The following is an 18,804-nucleotide window of genomic DNA, read 5'->3' as shown; positions in this document are numbered from 1 at the left end:
AAGGTGGAGGCGCTATGTGGTGTTGCGCCTTCAGAAAGGGCAGTAACCACCGGACCTCTCAACCTTAGCCTGGATTCAACAGCGGAGGGTCACGTACTTGGCATTCAGTGGTCAATAGAAAGTGACACCTTCAGCTTCAACATTGACAAAAGGGACCAACCCTCAACTCGTCGTGGTATCCTGTCCGCTGTCTCCTCCCTCTACGACCCTCTGGGTCTTGTAGCTCCCTTTATCCTGAGTGGTAAATGTATTCTCCAGGAGCTGTGTCGCATGGGCGTAGGTTGGGATGATCAGCTTCCCGATAGCCTACATGCACGGTGGGAGCAATGGAAAAGGGATCTACACAGGCTAAAGGAAATAGCGATACCCAGATGCTACCATCCTCCAGACTTTGGCAACATAGTGAGGGTGGAACTGCATCACTTTTCAGATGCCAGTAACATAGGTTATGGTGCATGTTCCTACCTCAGATACAAGAATGGAAAGGATGAAGTACACTGTAGCCTTGTGTTAGCCAAAGCAAGAGTCGCACCAACAAAGCTCATGAGCATCCCAAGGCTGGAGCTTTCGGCTGCAGTAATCTCCGCAAGGCTAAGCGTCATGTTAAAAACAGAGCTCGGCATGCAGATTGACGAGGAATTCTTTTGGACTGATTCCCAAGTTGTATTGGCCTACATCAGCAATGAGGCACGGCGATTCCATGTGTTTGTCGCAAATCGTGTTCAGCTAATCCGAGAAACCACAAACCCTGCTCAGTGGCACTATGTGGATACGGCAGAAAACCCAGCTGACCACGCTTCGAGAGGTCTATGTGCAGGGGACATTCCGTCAACGAACTGGTTATCGGGTCCTAAATTTCTATGGAAACCTGAGATACACCCAACACTACATTTTTCACCAGATTTGCTAGTCTGTGACCCTGAAGTTAAATCGGTGAAAACCTTTGCCACCCATGCCAATGAGCAAAATGACATTCTGAACCGTCTAAGCCGCTTTTCCAGCTGGACAACGCTCATCAGAGTAGTTGCAAGAATTAAGAGACTAGGCATGAAGTCAGATCGTGTCAGTAGCATTGTGACGGTAGAGGAAAGGAGAAAAGCTTGTGAACTAGTAATCAGTCTGGTTCAGCGACAAGCCTTTTTGCAAGACATAAAGACACTTCAGAAGGGCAACTCTCTTCCATGCTCTAACCCCCTAAGTTGTCTTGATCCCATCTTAGATGAAGGACTTCTTCGTGTAGGTGGAAGACTGACAAAGGCAACGCTCAGTCGAGAACTAAAACACCCGGTTATCCTTCCAAAGGAAAGTCACATTACAAGACTAATACTGTCTCATTACCATGCCACCATCTGTCATCAGGGTCGCAGTCAAACCCTAGCAGAACTCAGAGCAAATGGGTTTTGGGTGCTTGGGGGAAGCAAAGCAGTTGCCAAGTTTTTTTTTTTTTTTTTTTTTTTTGATCTTTAAGTTTATTGACTTTTATATTACAGAACAAGCAAAGAATAATAGTACAGTTAACATGAGATTTATATTAAAGAACAGTCCCCAAAATAAACAAATATAAATTAAAAGGAACAACAACAATAATAATAATAATAAAAATAAATAAATAATAAAATAAAACAAAACCGATGCACAGCATGGGTAAAACAAACAGGACGCGAACGAAAAATAAAAACAACAAAAACAAAGAAACGGTCAACAAAGAAAACAACAGCAAAAAAAAAAAAAGAAAACCACACACACACAAAGAAACCCAAAACTCAGCACCAAGTATCACCCTCTAAATTAATTCCCTTCATAATGTCTCAGAAACTCAGTTAAAGGTAACCATATTTCTTCAAAATCTGCTCCCTTTCCTCTGACAATATAAGTAAGTCGTTCTAATACAATACATGATGCCATCTCCTTCACCCACATATGACTTGAGGGTACATCCACTTTCTTCCAATACAAAGATATTAAGCGCCTAGCTTGCAGGAGGCCAAAGTCAATTAACTTTAGCTGTCTGGTGCTAAAGTCACAGTTCTTTGGATATATACCCAACACACACATTTTTGCTTCAACAGGTATATTTACTCCAACAATCTTAGATAAAGTTTGCGTGATTAATTTCCAGTACTGTTGTAATTTTGGACAGCTCCATACACAGTGGAGCAGAGTGCCCCTCTCGTCTAAACATTTACTGCAGCTATCTGGGATGACAGGCGACCAGCGATTCAGTTTGACTGGGGTTATGTAAGTCCTCATCAACCACTTATATTGGAGGAGTTTCATCCTTGTATTAATTGATTGCCTTTGGGCTTTCAAACATGCAGTTTCCCAGTCCACCTCGTGTATCTCCTCTTGGATGTCAGCCCTCCATGCGTCCAACTTGTCAGTGGCAGAATCCCCATCATGCGTTAACAGAGCTGTATAAACTGAAGAGATATGACCTCTGCCCACTGGCTTTTGAAGTATGACATTCTCCAAGTGTGATAATGGTGGCTCAGATACAATCCGTTTATATTTTGACATAATGAAATGTTTAACTTGTAGATATTTAAAAAAATGTTTTTTGGGGATGCAGTATATTCGGCATAGCTGATCAAATGTAAGAAGGTTGCCATCCTTATAAAGATCTGCCACCCTCTGTACACCTTTATCTGCCCAGATTTTGAAACCCCCATCCACTCTTCCTGCTTTAAAACATGTGTTGCCCCAAATAGGTGAAAAACGAGAGATAGAAGACTTATCTCCCATATACTGATGGGCCCTATACCAAACATCTATTGTGTTTTTTAAAAAAGGGTTATTTGTCATTTTTTTTAAATTGCTCGGGCTCGCAGAATATAAATACAGATTTAACTGAAGATTTGTTACTGATGTTTGTTCAATTTGTAACCAGGCCGGGGGTGTCTCAGCGGAAAAGTAGAACATGGCTGAGCGCAGTTGTGCAGACCAGTAATACAGTCTAAGATTAGGGAGTTGTAACCCCCCTCTTTCATATGGTAGGTACAACAAGCGAAGTCTTAGTCTAGGTTTTTTATTATTCCAAATAAATCTATTAAAGATACCGTTTAGTTTATCAAAGAATTCTTTTGGAAGAGGCAGAGGAAGTGACTGGAAGAGATATAAAAATTTGGGCAATATATTCATTTTAATCATGTTTATACGGCCAATCACTGATATGGGCATTGTCATCCATTTATTTAGAGATTCCTCCACTTCACTAATCAGAGGATCATAGTTTGTTGCTACAATGGTATCAATGTCCGGGGTGATTTTAACTCCAAGATACACAAATCCTTCTTTTGCATTAATAAATGGGGTTTGTATAATAGGATTTAGCCTTTCATCCTTGTTCAGAAATAGGATTGAGGATTTTGAGTCGTTTATGTTATAGCCAGAGAATTGTCCGAATAACTCCATTTGTTGCATTAATTTTGGTATACTAACAGACAGCCTAGTCAGAAACACTATCAGGTCATCAGCATACAGAGCCAATCTATGCTCCTGATCTCCTAACTGGACACCAAATATGTCAGTTCTCATTCTAATTGTCATTGCCAGGGGTTCTATAGCCAAGATAAATAGCATTGGAGATAATGGACACCCCTGTCGAGTGGAACGCTCCAATGTAATAGGGTTCGAAACTATGTTATTTGTTAAAACACTAGCTTTGGGGTTTGTATACAAAAGTTTAACCCATTTGAGAAAATTGTTTCCAAATCCATATCTTGGGAGAGCAGCAAATAAATATGACCACTCTATCCTGTCAAAAGCTTGACGAGCGTCAAGTGATAACAATGCTGTATCTTTAGCATCAAATTTCTCGTGAATTATATTTAGAACCGTTCTTATATTGTGAAACCCTTGACGTTTTGGCACAAAGCCATTTTGATCATTATGAACTAAATGTGATATATAGGGGTCTAATCTCCTTGCTAAAACTTTACAAAGTATTTTAGTGTCAACCCCCATCAAACTTATTGGTCTAAATGATGAACGCTCTGCAGGGGGTTTGCCAGGTTTCAGTATCAAAGTAATCATTGCCTGTCTCAGAGTGGGTGGGAGAGCTTCATTTTGATATGCTTCTTCATACATATTAAAAAGTGGAATTAATAATTTGTCTTGGAAAGTTTTATAAAATTCAATCGGAAAGCCATCTGGCCCTGGTGCTTTACCACTATTAATGCTTTTGATAGCCTGTGATATCTCTTCAGTAGTTAGACGTCTGTCTAATTCCTGCTTTGTGTTTTCTGTTAGTGTCTGAAACTGAAGTTGATCTAAGAATATGTCCTGTTCTTCTGAGGATTGAGCACATTCTGATTTATACAAATTTTCATAAAATTCTCTAAAGCTGTCATTAATTTCCAATGGATCTACTGTTACATTCCCTGAAGAGGTCTTTATACTATTAATTGCTCTATCACTCTGTATTTTCTTAATTCTCCATGCCAAAAGTCTACCTGCTTTCTCTCCTTGGTCATAATAAGAGTTCTTCAGCCACATTAGACTTTTTGCTGCAGCATCAGATGATAATTTATTATATTCAGTTCTCAGACGTAGCAACTCACTTTGTTTTGTTGAGTCGTCGCTAAAGTTTAAGTCTAATTCCAAAGATTTAATCTGTTTATCCAGGGTTTCCATTCGCTTTCTTTGCTGTTTATTCTTTGTACTCGTAAAGCTAAGAATTTCACCTCTAATATATGCTTTGAATCCTTCCCATCTCACTGAGGCACAAGTTTGATCTGTATTTAACTCAAAGTAATTTTCTATTTTCTCCTCTATAAATTTAACAAATTCAGGATTCTGCAGCCATTTTGTTTGAAACCGCCAGTGAGGGGGGTTATGGATAAACTTTCCTAGATGGATACTCAGTGAGATAGCTGCATGATCACTGATCACTATGCTATCATACTGACACTGTTTGATCCTTGATAAAAGTTCTCTTGAGACAAGAAAGTAATCTATACGTGAGCGGGATTTATGTATACTTGAATGACAGGAGAATTCTATTTTATCAGGATTTTGTTCTCTCCATACTTCTACCAAGTTGATATCTGATATAAATCGATTTATTAGTTGTCTAGTTTGTGCTTTATATGTATCTGAACCTGTTGAGCGATCCATACTCGGATTGAGAGTACAGTTAAAGTCTCCTCCAATTATATACAGTCCTTGCAAAGCAGATACAGTGAGAAACAGATCTTCAAAAAATTTGGGCTTATTTTCATTTGGGCCATAGAGACTCACCAAGTTTAAAGTAATAGAAAGGATGGTACCCTGAGTGATTACGTACCTACCAGCAGGGTCTTTTATTATTTTCGTCATTTGGAATGGTATGCTTCTATGAATCAAAATAATTACACCTCTCGCATAGTTATTGTATGATGCGTGGATCACCTGGCCAGGCCATCTGTTCCTCACAGACTTTAGTTCACAGTCTGTCAGATGTGTTTCTTGAAGAAAAACTATTTTTGATTTCAATTGCTTGATCCTGCTTATAACCTGTTTCAGTTTGAGTAGTTTCCTCAGACCCCGGACATTCCAACTAGTGACTTTTATGTCAGAGATATTGCGGGTGTTTAGTTGGTCCATACTTGGAGTTTTCATTCTGTAATATTAAGATAACAACACGTGATGCTGATGTTGAGTAAACAAAAGTGACAAGTAAACTTTGAATAAAATAAAACAGAGAAACAAATAGAGAAAAAAAACCCTGGCATTGACCCATAACACTTAAAGTCCCCCCCCCCCCCCCCCCCCCTTCCCTTACTCAGAGTAGTAAACTACGGGGCTGTGCTATTCCACTACAAAGGGGAATAGCTGGACTATAAGAACCCAGCCCAACTAAAGCAACAGTGGTGTCCGTCAACCATGCATACACCATATTCAAACATAACATAAACATAACAAACCCATATGTGTTAACATATCAGACTAGCCACTAGATTAGAATAATTCCATGGCAGTGTCCTTTTTTAACTTACAGAATCCCACTTGAAAAGGTAAAAGTTTAACCAAAGTAGGTAACATTGTTGTGTTCAAGAGGGAGAAAGAGAGAAAAAGGAAAAACAAACAAACAAAAAATTACGTTTGCAGTGGCGTTATTAAAACGTAATGGAAAAGTTTCAAGCTATAAAAAAGAAAATAAAACTTCCTGTGCCCAATAACATGGCATGTCAATGAGTAGCAAAAAGCCAAATATCATAACTGAGTGAAAATACAGATTTTTACAGCTTGTCTATTAGTTATGAGCAGCTGATTCTGCAGTTCAGGGAGTGAAACGCTCACCGCTACAGTTAGTCCTGTCCAGTGTGTCTATGGTGGAAATCCTTGGCCTCCTTTGGAGATGAAAACAGGCGCATCTTCCCATCGTGGAGGATTCTCATCTTGCATGGATTATATTGAAAACCGCGGAACACCCCTTCGTCAGCAAACACTTTTCTGATCGCGTTGAACTCTGTTCGCTGCCGGATGGTCTCAGCTGAGAAATCTTGGGAAAAAAAGAGTTTGTTTCCGTCGTGCTCGATGTTACTGTGTTTTGTGGAGCGGAAAACAAACTCCCGATCTTGGAAGTTCAGGAATCGGATAAGGACAGCTCTGTGTTGGTTTGGCTTTGGAGATGCTAGGGTGCGGTGAGCCCTCTCAATAACGAACGATCTGTCGGTCTCAAGCCAGCGCGGTAACATCTCCCTTATAAACTCCAGCATTGGCCGCTGACCCTCGGCGCCCTCTCGGAGGCCAAATAGCCGCAGGTTCTTCCTCCGGCCCCGGTTCTCCAGGTCGTCGGTTTTTGCCTCCAGGTAGGATATCCGCTTCATGGCATTGCTGAGATCGGCCACGCTCTTTCCCAGGAGCTCCTCTGCCGACATTATTCTATTTTCAGCTTCCTCCAGTCGTGTGGCATTTGCAGCAACATTTTGCTTTACCTCCATCATGTTTGTCTCCAAAGCAGCAACTGACTTCGTCATTTCGCCCATACGGTCATCTATGCTGTCCAGTTTAGTTCCGAATACACTAAACTCGGAGCGCAACGACCGAAGTTCAGCTAACACCGTGCTAAGGTCACCCATGCTACTAGCGCTAGCAGCTCCCTCGCTGTTTTCAGGCGTTGCCAAAATATCGGTTTTAACTGGTTTTTGGGAACCGCGTTTTCGGGTGAAAATATCACAGTCCTTGAGATTAGTCGTTTTTGACATTTTCCAATAGCAGTTAAGTTTCTAGTTTTGGGTTGTTCTGGGTTTTTAATGCAGGTTACACGGAGCAACCACTTTATGCTGCCATCTTGGTCCGCGGCTCCATAGCGCCCCAGCAGTTGCCAAGTTAATACATAAATGTGTGCAATGTCGAAAACTTCGGCGCCCCACCGAGGAGCAACGCATGGCAGAGCTCCCGAAAGAAAGGACTGAAGCCTCCGCTCCTTTCTTGTACTCTGGTATGGATTGCTTTGGTCCATTTTCCATCAAGCGGGGCCGTAAGGAGTACAAAAGGTATGGGCTTATCTTTACATGCCTGTCTTCACGTGCTGTTCATATCGAGATGCTAGAAGACCTATCAACAGATGCATTCATCAATGCCCTTAGATGCTTCATCAGCCTCAGAGGAGCTGTTTGCCAACTCCGCTGTGACCAAGGCACAAACTTTGTAGGAGCCAGAAATGAGTTCAGAGAGGCTCTCAAACAATGTGACATGCAGGCACTGGAGGCTTTCCTGGCAGACAAACAGTGTGAGTTTGTTTTCAATGCTCCTTCTGCAAGTCATGCTGGTGGCATCTGGGAACGCCAAATTAGGACCATTCGTAATGTGCTAAATGCCACTACTGCTCAGTGTGCAGGAAGACTAGACGATGCCTCTCTTAGAACTTTGTTTTATGAGGCCATGGCTATTTGTAAATAGCCGCCCCTTGACTGTGGGCAGTATCTGTGACCCAAAGGCACCTGAACCTCTTACTCCGAACCATCTTATACTGATGAAGTCCAAAGTTGCTCTACCACCACCTGGGAAATTTGTGAGAGAAGACTTGTATGCAGCGAAGAGGTGGCGTAGAGTACAATACTTAACTGAGCAGTTCTGGGGTAGGTGGAAAAGAGAATACCTCATGAATGTCTCCACAAGACAGAAGTGGCATAAAACCCGCCGTAATCTAAAAGTGAATGACATTGTTATCATCAAGGAAGATATGTTACCAAGGTGTCAGTGGCAACTGGGGCGTATCGTTGAAACTATCGAAGGCGATGATGGTTTAGTCCGTCGGGTCAAAGTTCAAGTAGGAGTCCAAAGTCAGACCAAGAAACAGGACCGTGCTTTCAAGCCCCCCATCATCGAGCGGCCTATTCAAAAACTGGTGGTTCTTGTTGAAAGAGAATAATAACAACCATGTTATTATCTGAGAGGAACTGACATACTGACATAAACAATGTAACAGTCCAGGTGGCACCTGCTCTATGATGTTTGTACACCTGTATATTGGTTGAAGTGGTCTCATTTTGTTGTTGTTCAAATCATGTATGATTAGCTAGTTTGTAAATCATAGCATGATTGGTGGGAGTGTAATGAACCGCTGATCTGTACCATAAGTCATCCTTGCGGGGGTTGTCGGAACTGTATGCGCAGTCGCACTAAGGACAGATGTGATCAGAGGCATGCCCCGTAACGCGTATAGAGCAGTCTGTCGCGGCAGGAATAAGTTGTACAAAGTCCATGTAAGTTACGATAATACTTTGATAAGTATGATAAGTGTGTTTCTAATGTAAGGTATGTTGCTGCGTTTGTATTGTGAGCTATCTGAAAACCCTTTTATTCTTTATTTACGTTACTTACATCCATGTGCTATTTTTTAGCTAGACATGTGTGTCATGCAAGCTAGCAGCACCCCATGAGAAACGGGCCGAAGTGTTTAAGTGTTTACCGGAGTTTTGCACCCTTGGCAAGCGGACTGAGTTTTCACGGTGCTCAACGTCCAGAGAATGAGCCGTGTGTGGTGAGGAAATAAATGGCTGCACCCGTTAGAGACTCTTCTGTCGTTCTTGATGCCAAGGGCTGCTACAAGGGCTTTTTTACACTCTCTCTGTAAGTTCAGTGTCTGCTATTTCTGTCTTAATTCCCATTACTTCCATCTTCTCCTCTACCAGTGTTGTCTGGACTTCCAACAATTCCTTCTTTCCATTTTCAGCTTTCTTCTTTGCACACAGTGTAAAGAGTTTGTCTTTGTAGAATGTTGTGAGTTTGTTTACTGAGTTTGTCTATTGTCACCTTCTTCTCCTTCAGGCTGCTTCACGTAGTTGCTCTTTCAGCTAGCAGATTTTCAATGGCCTGCATAAGTCTTTGTGAATCCTCTTTTAACTGGAAGTTCTCAGCCTGGGTTGCTTCTCAATCAATTCACAGATGATAGTTCGTGGAGCAGCGCTCACCAATCCTGTTGTTCACCTGGAAATGCAGCTACATTAGAGAAGTTCAGAGGAGTTGATGTTTTCTTCTTCTCACGTTGCCCGTTGCGGACTGTAGTTTCTATCTTGTTGCACAGCTACTTATGTAGACACACTTCTCTAGCAGTTGTAGAAGTGGTAATGTGTCTGCTTACTGACAAATCAGACAGTTAGGAGGAGCTAAAATTTTTAAATAGTGTCTCAAGTCTTTGTTTTCCTGAATGAAAATCAGTAATAAATACAGAGTCCTAAATGCAACTTTATTGCTTGATTTTTAAAACCTTGTGGCTGAAAATAAAAGTGTTGCCTCATTCATGTTGTTGCGTTAACAAAGTTGGGCGTCCTTGTATGGTGAGAGCAACACGTAAAAACGAAAACTATCTTATGGAAATTTGAAGATGAATTTAAATGTCTCCCATGTCTTAACAATAAAGCTTTTATTTTTTTAATTCACACAGTTTTCTTCCTGCCTTCAAACAGGCCACACTTTATTAATATATCAGCTCTTTTCCATTCTTACTGACCAAAACATTTACATCACTGTAAACACAAAGATACTGTACAGCGCTCTTGCACCTCTAATTTATCAGCAGAAGCCCAGTTACTTGCATTCTAATCTTATAGTTTACTCTTCCTTTGTAAAACAGCTGGGTTAACTTAGCAAGTTGATAATTAGTTGCTTGTGCCCACTTCTCCTGATCTCCTGAGTCAGGGTGTGTCAGTTCAGCTGGTAGAACGATACCCTGGGTGTGTTGAACCTGATTCATACCACAGGGCTCAGAGTTCTGCTGAACAGTCTATTTGTTCTAAAGTTTGAAACATGCTCTGCCTACACTGAACAGTACACCAAAAACATAAAAACCTCTCCTGCTGCCTAGCAAAAGCAGCTGTTAACCAATGGATGCTGTGAAAAGTTTTACTTTTTTAGGTTGTTTCAATGTTTATGAAAGAAGACATGTCCAAGTATCCCAGGCTGAGATGGAAAAGTAAAATAATGCCGGACAGTCACTGCAGGAATTAACATCAGCCATTAAATTTTCTTTAAACAGAGAAGCTGGGTCCACCTCAGGAAAGTTCAAGCAATCGGCACATTATTTCTTGCATTCTGGTGAACTTTTTCCCCAAATGTAATTTAACAGCTCAGAAGTGTTTCAGCTTATTTCTGCTCATGTTCAGAACTTTCTGTACTTTGCACACAGATCTGAGTTTTAGGACTCGCGTTCATCTAAACAAGTCTGTCTCAAAACAGGAAGCACAGAAAACATTATCCTAATAATAGGAAAATAACCATCACACCAATGTCACACTCTCGCCCTTTACATACTAGCGTCTCCATCACTGAGATCATAACAGCGATTTTTGTGGATGTGCATGTTTGTGCACGTGCTACTTCATCTAAGCCTCTGCACACGCACCAGATGATCTTTTGCTGTGCAGCTTTGCACTCATTCTTCATACTAATAATCATTTGTTCTTGTTATTCGCTGTTGGTAAACGCTCATTTGGGGCCCGCTGATGATTATGAGAAAGCGCCTTTCACTGGATGCCTTGAGCATCAGTGCTATCTGTGCACACCTCAATAAAAAGCATTTTCCCTTTCTTCTCTCTTTCTTCCCCACCTCATAAATATTATACAGTACAAGGCAGCAGAGAGCGATATGTACAGCAGCAGATAAGAGACGCACTGTTTGGGTTTAACACTTGAAAGTCCAAACTGACGTCAACTTGCTGATGTGACTGAACATATCTATTAAAGTGGCTCCTCTCTGAAGTGTGCCCACACATTCACTTTCTCTTGTTTGCAAGTTTAAAAGTCAAATATAAAAACAGCAGGTCCAATTGTTTATCTTGTGTACTTGGAAAGGTTTGCATAACCTGTTGTGTTGTGAAATCTGCTCAGATCTCAAGGGTCAAAAAGAAGAAAGAATCTTGAGATCAAACTATTTAACAAATCCACCTGTCACCTGGCTGACCTTCTCACTGGCTGCCTGAAATACACAAACTTTTACACTTAGCTAGATTAATGCGATGGTGTTGTGTTTAGTATGTTGCTTTGTTTCTTTTTTTTTTTTGTCTTTTTTTGCTTGTTTTCTATTCTTCTCTCAACAGGTGATCCAGGAGATTTTTATTTTTTTTCTCCCCCCCTTTCTCACTGTCCCTCTCCCCTTCTGTTTTTCCTTTCCTTCCTCTTTCTTTCTCCCTTTCCTATCCCTCACTCATGTCTGTCCCGTCTGTAACATCTGAAAATAAAATATAATAAATAATAAAAACAAAGATCGACCAAATGGACCAATACGGCAATGCCACGATGATCCATTTGGCAAAGTAAATCCATTGGGTATCCTTGTTGGTCTTCAGACAACAATTCTGATGGCTAAAGAACCAAATGGGACAGGCGAGAAAAAAAAAAAAAAAAGAAATACACAAAATGATGTTTTTGTATTTTCAGATGTTAAAGTAGTTTAAGTGTTTTATTAAATTTTCTTCCTGACTTCACCTGCTGGCTTCTCATGAACTCTTCTCATGAATGTGTCCCTTTTCCCAAGGCACATATTTCATGTTTGTTTTCATTTTAATAATTGCTTTATGGATAACTGACAAATTCAATATTTATTGTGCATGTGCAGCAATCTTTGAACATGCCAATCTCCTTACCTCAGTCGACATTTTGAGAAAGACTTTTTTGTTGTTGTTGCACAATGATATCTAATTTAAGAATTTCTACTTTCCAAACATGGCATTACATCCAAATGATGACTACGTGAATATGTTTGTTGCTTAAAGGTCAGAAAAGAAAAGGTGATGCTTTGCAATTGTTTTGACCAGCAGTCCAAATACTAGAGTTAAGTTCAATTTTCAAACCTGTCAGAATCAAACTAATTCAGTGATCACGTACCTAAGATGGCAATGACTTCGTCGTCCTGGATGACCTCCAGTGACCCCGACACCACGAAACAGAGGGTGTCAACGCTCTCCCCGGCGTGAAAGATCAGGTCTCCTGGAGCGCAGTGGGTGGTCTGAAACTCGACTGCCAGTGAGCGCAGGCAGCCATCACTAGCTAACCTGAATGCTGGATGTTCGTTGAACACCTGAATAAGAGAATCAGATTGAAGAGTTAGACTGGGAAAAAATGACCAGACAGGATGTGGTGCATTATACTGCTGAAAGAGGCCACAGCCATCAGGGAATAGGGTGTACATGGTCTGCAACAACGCTTAGGTAGGTGGTACGTGTCAATGTGACATCCACATGGATGGCAGGACCCAAGGTTTCCCAGTGGAACACTGCCCAAAGCATCACACTACTACTGCCGGCTTTCCTGTTTCTTTTCAGCACTGATGACAGTTTTTAGACCAAATTTTAAAGCAAGTTTTTCTTTCAACGCCTTTGGATTGCTGACGCTCGAGGAACACAGACACACTACAGCAGGCTTGGAGGGCTTTCTTTGCAAAAAAAAAAGTTCTCATCTCATAAGTGGACAAGAACACTTTAGATTTCGTTGCTTCCTCGTTTTACTATCTGCAGAAGTACACATTTTCTGATATCCTTGAGAAAATGAAACCGCTTCCACCCGGTGAGATAATCCATCAGAGTACCAGGGGAAGATTTTATTTGGTTTGTGCTGAGTGTTTTTATATCAGTGCTCCTTGTCAATCACCTGAAGCCCTCAAGCAGAAATGTAAGCCTCCATCTGAAATAATCACTCAGAAGCACATCTCTCAAACTTCAGTGTCGCGTCTTTGTGGTTTCGCTCTTGGAGTCTTGTTTTGCCAGGACAGCAGGCAGCACACCGTCAGCAAATTGCAGCATAATGTGAGTGCATGAAGTGGTTGGGGTTTAAGGGATACAACACCTGAAATGTATCTAGTGTGGCACTGTTAAAGTGTTCACATCAGCTGCTTCATATTAAAACTGAAAGGGAAGAAAAAAGGAGAGGTTCAGATTTTTCCTGTTTTCTTTTTGTTAATCCATCCGTCCATCCATCCATCTTCATCCGCTTTGTCCGGGGCCGGGTCGCGGGGGCAGCAGCCTAAGCAAAGAGGCCCAGACCTCCCTCTCCCCAGCCACCTCCTCCAGCTTATCCGGGGGAATACCAAGGCGTTCCCAGGCAAGCCGAGAGATATAATCTCTCCAGCGTGTCCTGGGTCTGCCCCGGGGCCTCCTCCCGGTGGGACATGCCTGGAACACCTCGCCCAGGGGGCATCCTTGTCAGATGCCCGAACCACCTCAGCTGGCTCCTTTCGATGTGGAGCAGCAGCTGCTCTACTCTGAGCCCCTCCCGGATGGCCGAACCTCTCACCCTATCTCTAAGGGAGAGGCCAGCCACCCTTCGGAGGAAGCTCATTTCTGCCGCTTGTATCCGCGATCTCGTTCTTTCGGTCACTACCCACAGCTCGTGGCCATAGGTGAGGGTAGGGACGTAGATCGACCGGTAAATTGAGAGCTTCGCTTTTACACTCAGCTCCCTCTTCACCACGACGAACCAGTGCAGCGTCCGCATTACTGCAGCTGCAGCCCCAATCCGTCTGTCCATCTCCGGCTCCCTTCTCCCATCACTCGCGAACAAGACCCCGAGATACTTGAACTCCTCCACTTGTGGCAGGAACTCATCCCCGACCCGGAGTGGGCACTCCACCCTTTTCCGGCTGAGAACCATGGCCTCAGATTTGGAGGTGCTGATCCTCATTCCCGCTGCTTCACACTCGGCTGCGAACCGTTCCAGTGCGAGCTGGAGGCCCTCACCCGATGAAGCCAACAGAACCACAACATCTGCAAAAATCAGAGATGAGATTCTGAGGCCACCAAAGCGAAAGCCCTCTGCCACTTGGCTGCGCCTAGAAATCCTGTCCATAAAAATTATGAACAGAACCGGAGACAAAGGGCAGCCCTGGCGAAGCCCATCACCCACCGGGAACGAGTCCGACTTATTGCCGGCAATGCGAACCAAGCTCTTGCAACGGTTGTATAGGGATCGAATGGCCCGTAGCAATGGGCCAGACACCCCATATTCCCGCAACACCTCCCACAGGACACCCCGAGGGACACGGTCGAATGCCTTCTCCAAGTCCACAAAACACATGTAGACTGGTTGGGCAAACTCCCATGCACCCTCAAGTATCCTATTTTGTTAATCACTTTGAAAAAAATGTGGGGCTTAATTAAAAATGTATTTGCATCTTAACCCAATCTTTGTGGGGGGAAAAGCAACTTAATGGACAGGACAGGACATGAAATACTGGTAAAAGTAAACAAAAATCTTGTTGTTTTTTTAAAAAAACAACTAATTCCACTTCTTTTGTGAAATAAAACCAAAGCACAATATCTTCTTCCTTTGAAACTCCTAAATGACATCCAGCTTTAATTTCCTCTTACAATTAAACAGAATGTCTTCTTGTCCTGTTTCACAATCTTTTATCATAGTCAAACATCCCTGAAAAATTAGATGTATTTGAAACGAATGTAGTGCGTGAGCTTTATTTCAGAAGAGACACTGAAAATCAGCCGCACTGCATGACAAGACTAATTTTAGTAACTTCTGACTAACTGTCATTGGAGACGGTTGTCACACAGCACAATTACCCAACTGAAGGTGTCCTCTGATCACGCCACTTTAGCATTTGACATCTCCTAGAGTTTTGAGAACAATATCATTGCATGTTAAGTGATATCTAAAAGACTCTGAGCACAATTAACCTTCACTCAGTTATAGAACAAAAGCTCCCGATGCTGATGCTGTATAGTCAAAAAAGCATAACATCTTTCGCTGCTTTGTATATGACCCACAGATATATTTGAATATACAAACCAGCAGCCATGCTTCTATTCAGGCACTAGTGAACTATCCTGGAGATATACAATGATAAGTGGAGACAAACTTTCTTTATCGGAACAAAAACAAAACAGAAATTTTATTTCTATTCCCTATGCCTTTCTCTCTTTCCTTTACCCCCAACCGGTCGAGGCAGCCAGTCATCAATTTCTCTTTTAGTACCATAGAGTCTTTACTTTATGGTACAAGGCACTTTGAGGCAAATGTTGTACTGATTTGGTGCTGTATAAATAAAACTGAATCAAAATTGAACTAAAGAACTGAAAGGTATGCCATGCTATGCCACAGAAACATCATGTCTTACTTCCCATCTGACATAAGACATGATAGTTGTCACTAGCAGCTGATTTTTCTGGAATGAGGGAAAACATTATAAGAACAAGTGTGTAATTGCTGCAGGTGTTTGACTTAAAGCTGTGCCAAAGCCTTGACTCCAAGTTTATGCTAAGCCCCAGCAAGAAAAAGACTCTGTCCTCTCTCAGCAGTGTGCACACGCCTCTCTAATCTCAACTTTGTTGCCAACCATATTGAAAGGTCTGCTAAAGTGCAGCTATTAAAGAGACTCACTCAGACACATACGGTTACATATCATAGCAGGAGCTTATTTTTCACTACCTTGAGACACACATTATCGCATCTTTCATAACTCAATTAAGCATTGTAACAGAACTGATGTATGGATATATGAAAATAACTGCATACCTTCCTGTTGAGATGGACACAGATGTCGGCCCGCATGTCCTTGGGACAGATGGATAAGACCTGTAACACAAGAAACATGAGAGGGTGACGTGGTAGTTTAGACTAACAGCACCTTCCTGTTGTCCAACGGCTTCCTTGGTGACCTTCTCTGGATGGATACCAGGCATCCAGCTAGTAGGAGAATCCCAAGTAGACCCTGAGATTATATGAACCTCATTCGACTTGGGTTCTCTGGATTTCCCAAGTCTTGAAAATGTTGTTGGGGAGATAGATTCAGGGCTACTTTGCTTTGGTTCATCTAGGCTAGGCAACAGACATTTTTAAAAAGAGGTCAGCGGTCAGGGACAGCTACACTGTAGCCGTCACCTTCCTCTGTCATACTACATCTGTCGGATTGTCAAGTAATTCAAAGTGTTAAGAAAAGAACGTTTGAAATTCAAACCTAAAGACAATAGGAAATCATTTAAGCTGCGTGATGTTTGCTTTCTGCCTTCTTATTGTTTTTGCAGTGAGACCTGTTGCATTCCTGTTTTTATTCTCAGACCACCTAACTAACTCTGCATGATTCACAATTTAAAAACACATATCTTTATTTCTGTTGTGTGTGTCTTTACTCAACCACCCCAGTTCATGTTCTGTCTTAAGCAATCTGTAATAGCTCCTGTCTTTTAAGGCCACTCTGCCCAAAAACCTACTATTTCTGTGCTTGGCCGACTTCTGTATGCCTTCTAGGGGCAGCAGCCAGTTCTTGTGAGCTGTGGGCAGTAGTGGCATCACCTGGATGTCATAGGTGTGTTGTGCCTGGAGCAGATGACCGTATCACTGAAGTATTCCCTCTGAGGTTTTGGCTCACGAAGAATACTACATTTGTTGGCCTCATTATTAGAAAGCCCATTTTATCTGATTGTTCAACAATATGAGGATATGAGAGAAGCGTAACAAGGTTCCTTTTAAAAAACTTCTCATTGATGCCATGTGGCTGAGGAAGGGATTTGGAAGATAAATATTTCAACGCTCAATGCAGTGTTTTAGATTATGACAAACATGAGGTGTCTGTGCAAGGTGAAAGAACAATATATGTGCATTGAGTTTATTGAACATTGTTGCTGCAAACAGAAGCTAAATGGTAAATGGGCTTTTTCTTATATAGAGCCTTTCTACTCAGTTTGAGCACTCAAAGCACTTTCTACTACAAGTTTCATTCACCCAATTACACACAAAATGCTTTATCTGACATTCACACAGATGCATCCTGGTTCAGTATATTGCCCAAGGATACTTGAGCACAGGGCTGTTGGTGCTAGGGATCAATCCAACAACACTCCAGTTGGCAGACACCCACTGACTACCACCTGACCCACAGCTGCTCCATCAGCCCTATCTTATTTTCATCCTGGGCAGTGTATTTGTAGTGTGATTGACTTGGGTCAGTAAGTCAGTTGCAGAAAAAGACCAGAGGCTTTCTTGCTCAAGAACACTTCAGCAGAAAGCAGATGCTGTCAGAGAAGATCAAAAACCTCAACTTCAAAGTGAAAGCTTATTTGTTTTGAAACCTGATTTTTCAGAAACTTCCCGTCTGTGTATGAGTGACAGATTTTATATTCCAGTTTGTTTAGTTGCATTCATTACCTCGCAGTGAAAACAACTGCAGCAAAGGCAGACTGTTAATGATAACCGTTTAGTGTAACTCATTACACACTTTTTAAAATCTGTCCCAATAAATGAAGTACTTAGCAAAATCAAAGAAAACAAAATATCATCCTCCATAAATGCTGCCATCTTACTTATGAACAAAATTGAGGAGGGGGGGAAACTTAAGAGAAAAAAGACATATAAAAGTCTTTTGTTTGCTCCATTTAATGTGGATCATACAGTATCAAGAAGCCTTTGGGAAACACTGGTGTTTTTGGGTGTGTACTCATATAAAGAGCTGACTATGAACCATATAACGGCTCCCAAAGTGACAAACTTATCTACTAATTGGTCTCAGCTCTGACAGTGAGGTATTTATCCAGAGAGCAGGAGCAAAACTAGCCTTATGTCTCTTCAAAAGTGTATAATTATCTGGGACTGATGAAGAAGAGGCTAAACTGAAAATAACGTTACTGGGAAAGTAAACTAAATGGGCAGAGAAAGAAGGCATGGACAAAACTTGAAAACAGGAAATAAATAATAAGAAGATTACATGAGGCTTATCTTGGATCATGAGTTTATAATGTGCCAGTCTCCAGTTCAGCCAAAAAAACAAAAAAAACAACAGGCTTTAATATTATTCCATATTTAATAAAGAACATAAAAATAAACAAAAGACAGCTAATCTGTCTAATATCCTCAAAGTTAAATCAAACTGGGGAAATTTCAAATCTCAAAGTCTCAAAAATGGAGGTTCAAACAATATTATTGCAAAATGCAATATATACATATATGTATGTATACATGTATGTATTTGGTTAATTAGCAACCAAGGCTTAATGTCTATTTGGTACAATTTTAGTACTTGGAAAAGAGAGCTTTTCATCTAGTATATATCTGGCATTTGGAACAGTTCTGTTCTAAATATTATTTATTATTTAATATGTATTTAATGGTAAATGATGTGGGGTGATTAGCTAACTCTGATATATGCACAAAGTATACAGGTATTGTGGTAGTGTGCTGAAATATCATCATGAAACATTATGCCTTTGGACCACTTTTCTATGGGTAATCGTCATAATGTGAAGATTTTATGTATGTGTGTTCCTTATTTCCTCCTAGATGAGAAGACCGATCTTGAGGAAACTTTGTATAAAGAAAATAAAATATCTAAATCACATATAAAAAATGTTTTATACAAGCTCTACAATCATATTTATACAT

The 18,804-nt window shown here is 41.3% G+C and overlaps 1 protein-coding gene across 1 annotated transcript in view; it reads right to left on the bottom strand.

Annotated features, from left to right (window-relative positions):
* kcnh5b (potassium voltage-gated channel, subfamily H (eag-related), member 5b) overlaps positions 1-18,804 on the bottom strand; it is a 204,068-nt gene that overhangs the window by 83,016 nt on the left and 102,248 nt on the right. Inside the window, exons 10-11 of the mRNA XM_085442102.1 lie at positions 15,946-16,005; positions 12,310-12,502 (exon numbers count right to left, since the gene is read on the bottom strand). Coding sequence (XP_085298228.1) covers positions 12,310-12,502; positions 15,946-16,005 — 253 coding nt within the window. The remainder of the gene's footprint in view (positions 1-12,309; positions 12,503-15,945; positions 16,006-18,804) is intronic.

Source organism: Copadichromis virginalis, linkage group LG19, assembly GCF_057382275.1.
Source record: "Copadichromis virginalis isolate Kocher_CV1m ecotype Utaka linkage group LG19, C_Virginalis_male_GT1.1, whole genome shotgun sequence".
Classification (NCBI taxonomy): domain Eukaryota; kingdom Metazoa; phylum Chordata; class Actinopteri; order Cichliformes; family Cichlidae; genus Copadichromis; species Copadichromis virginalis.
Note: the sequence above shows the minus strand (reverse complement) of the source record. Positions and strands in the feature narration are given on the sequence as shown.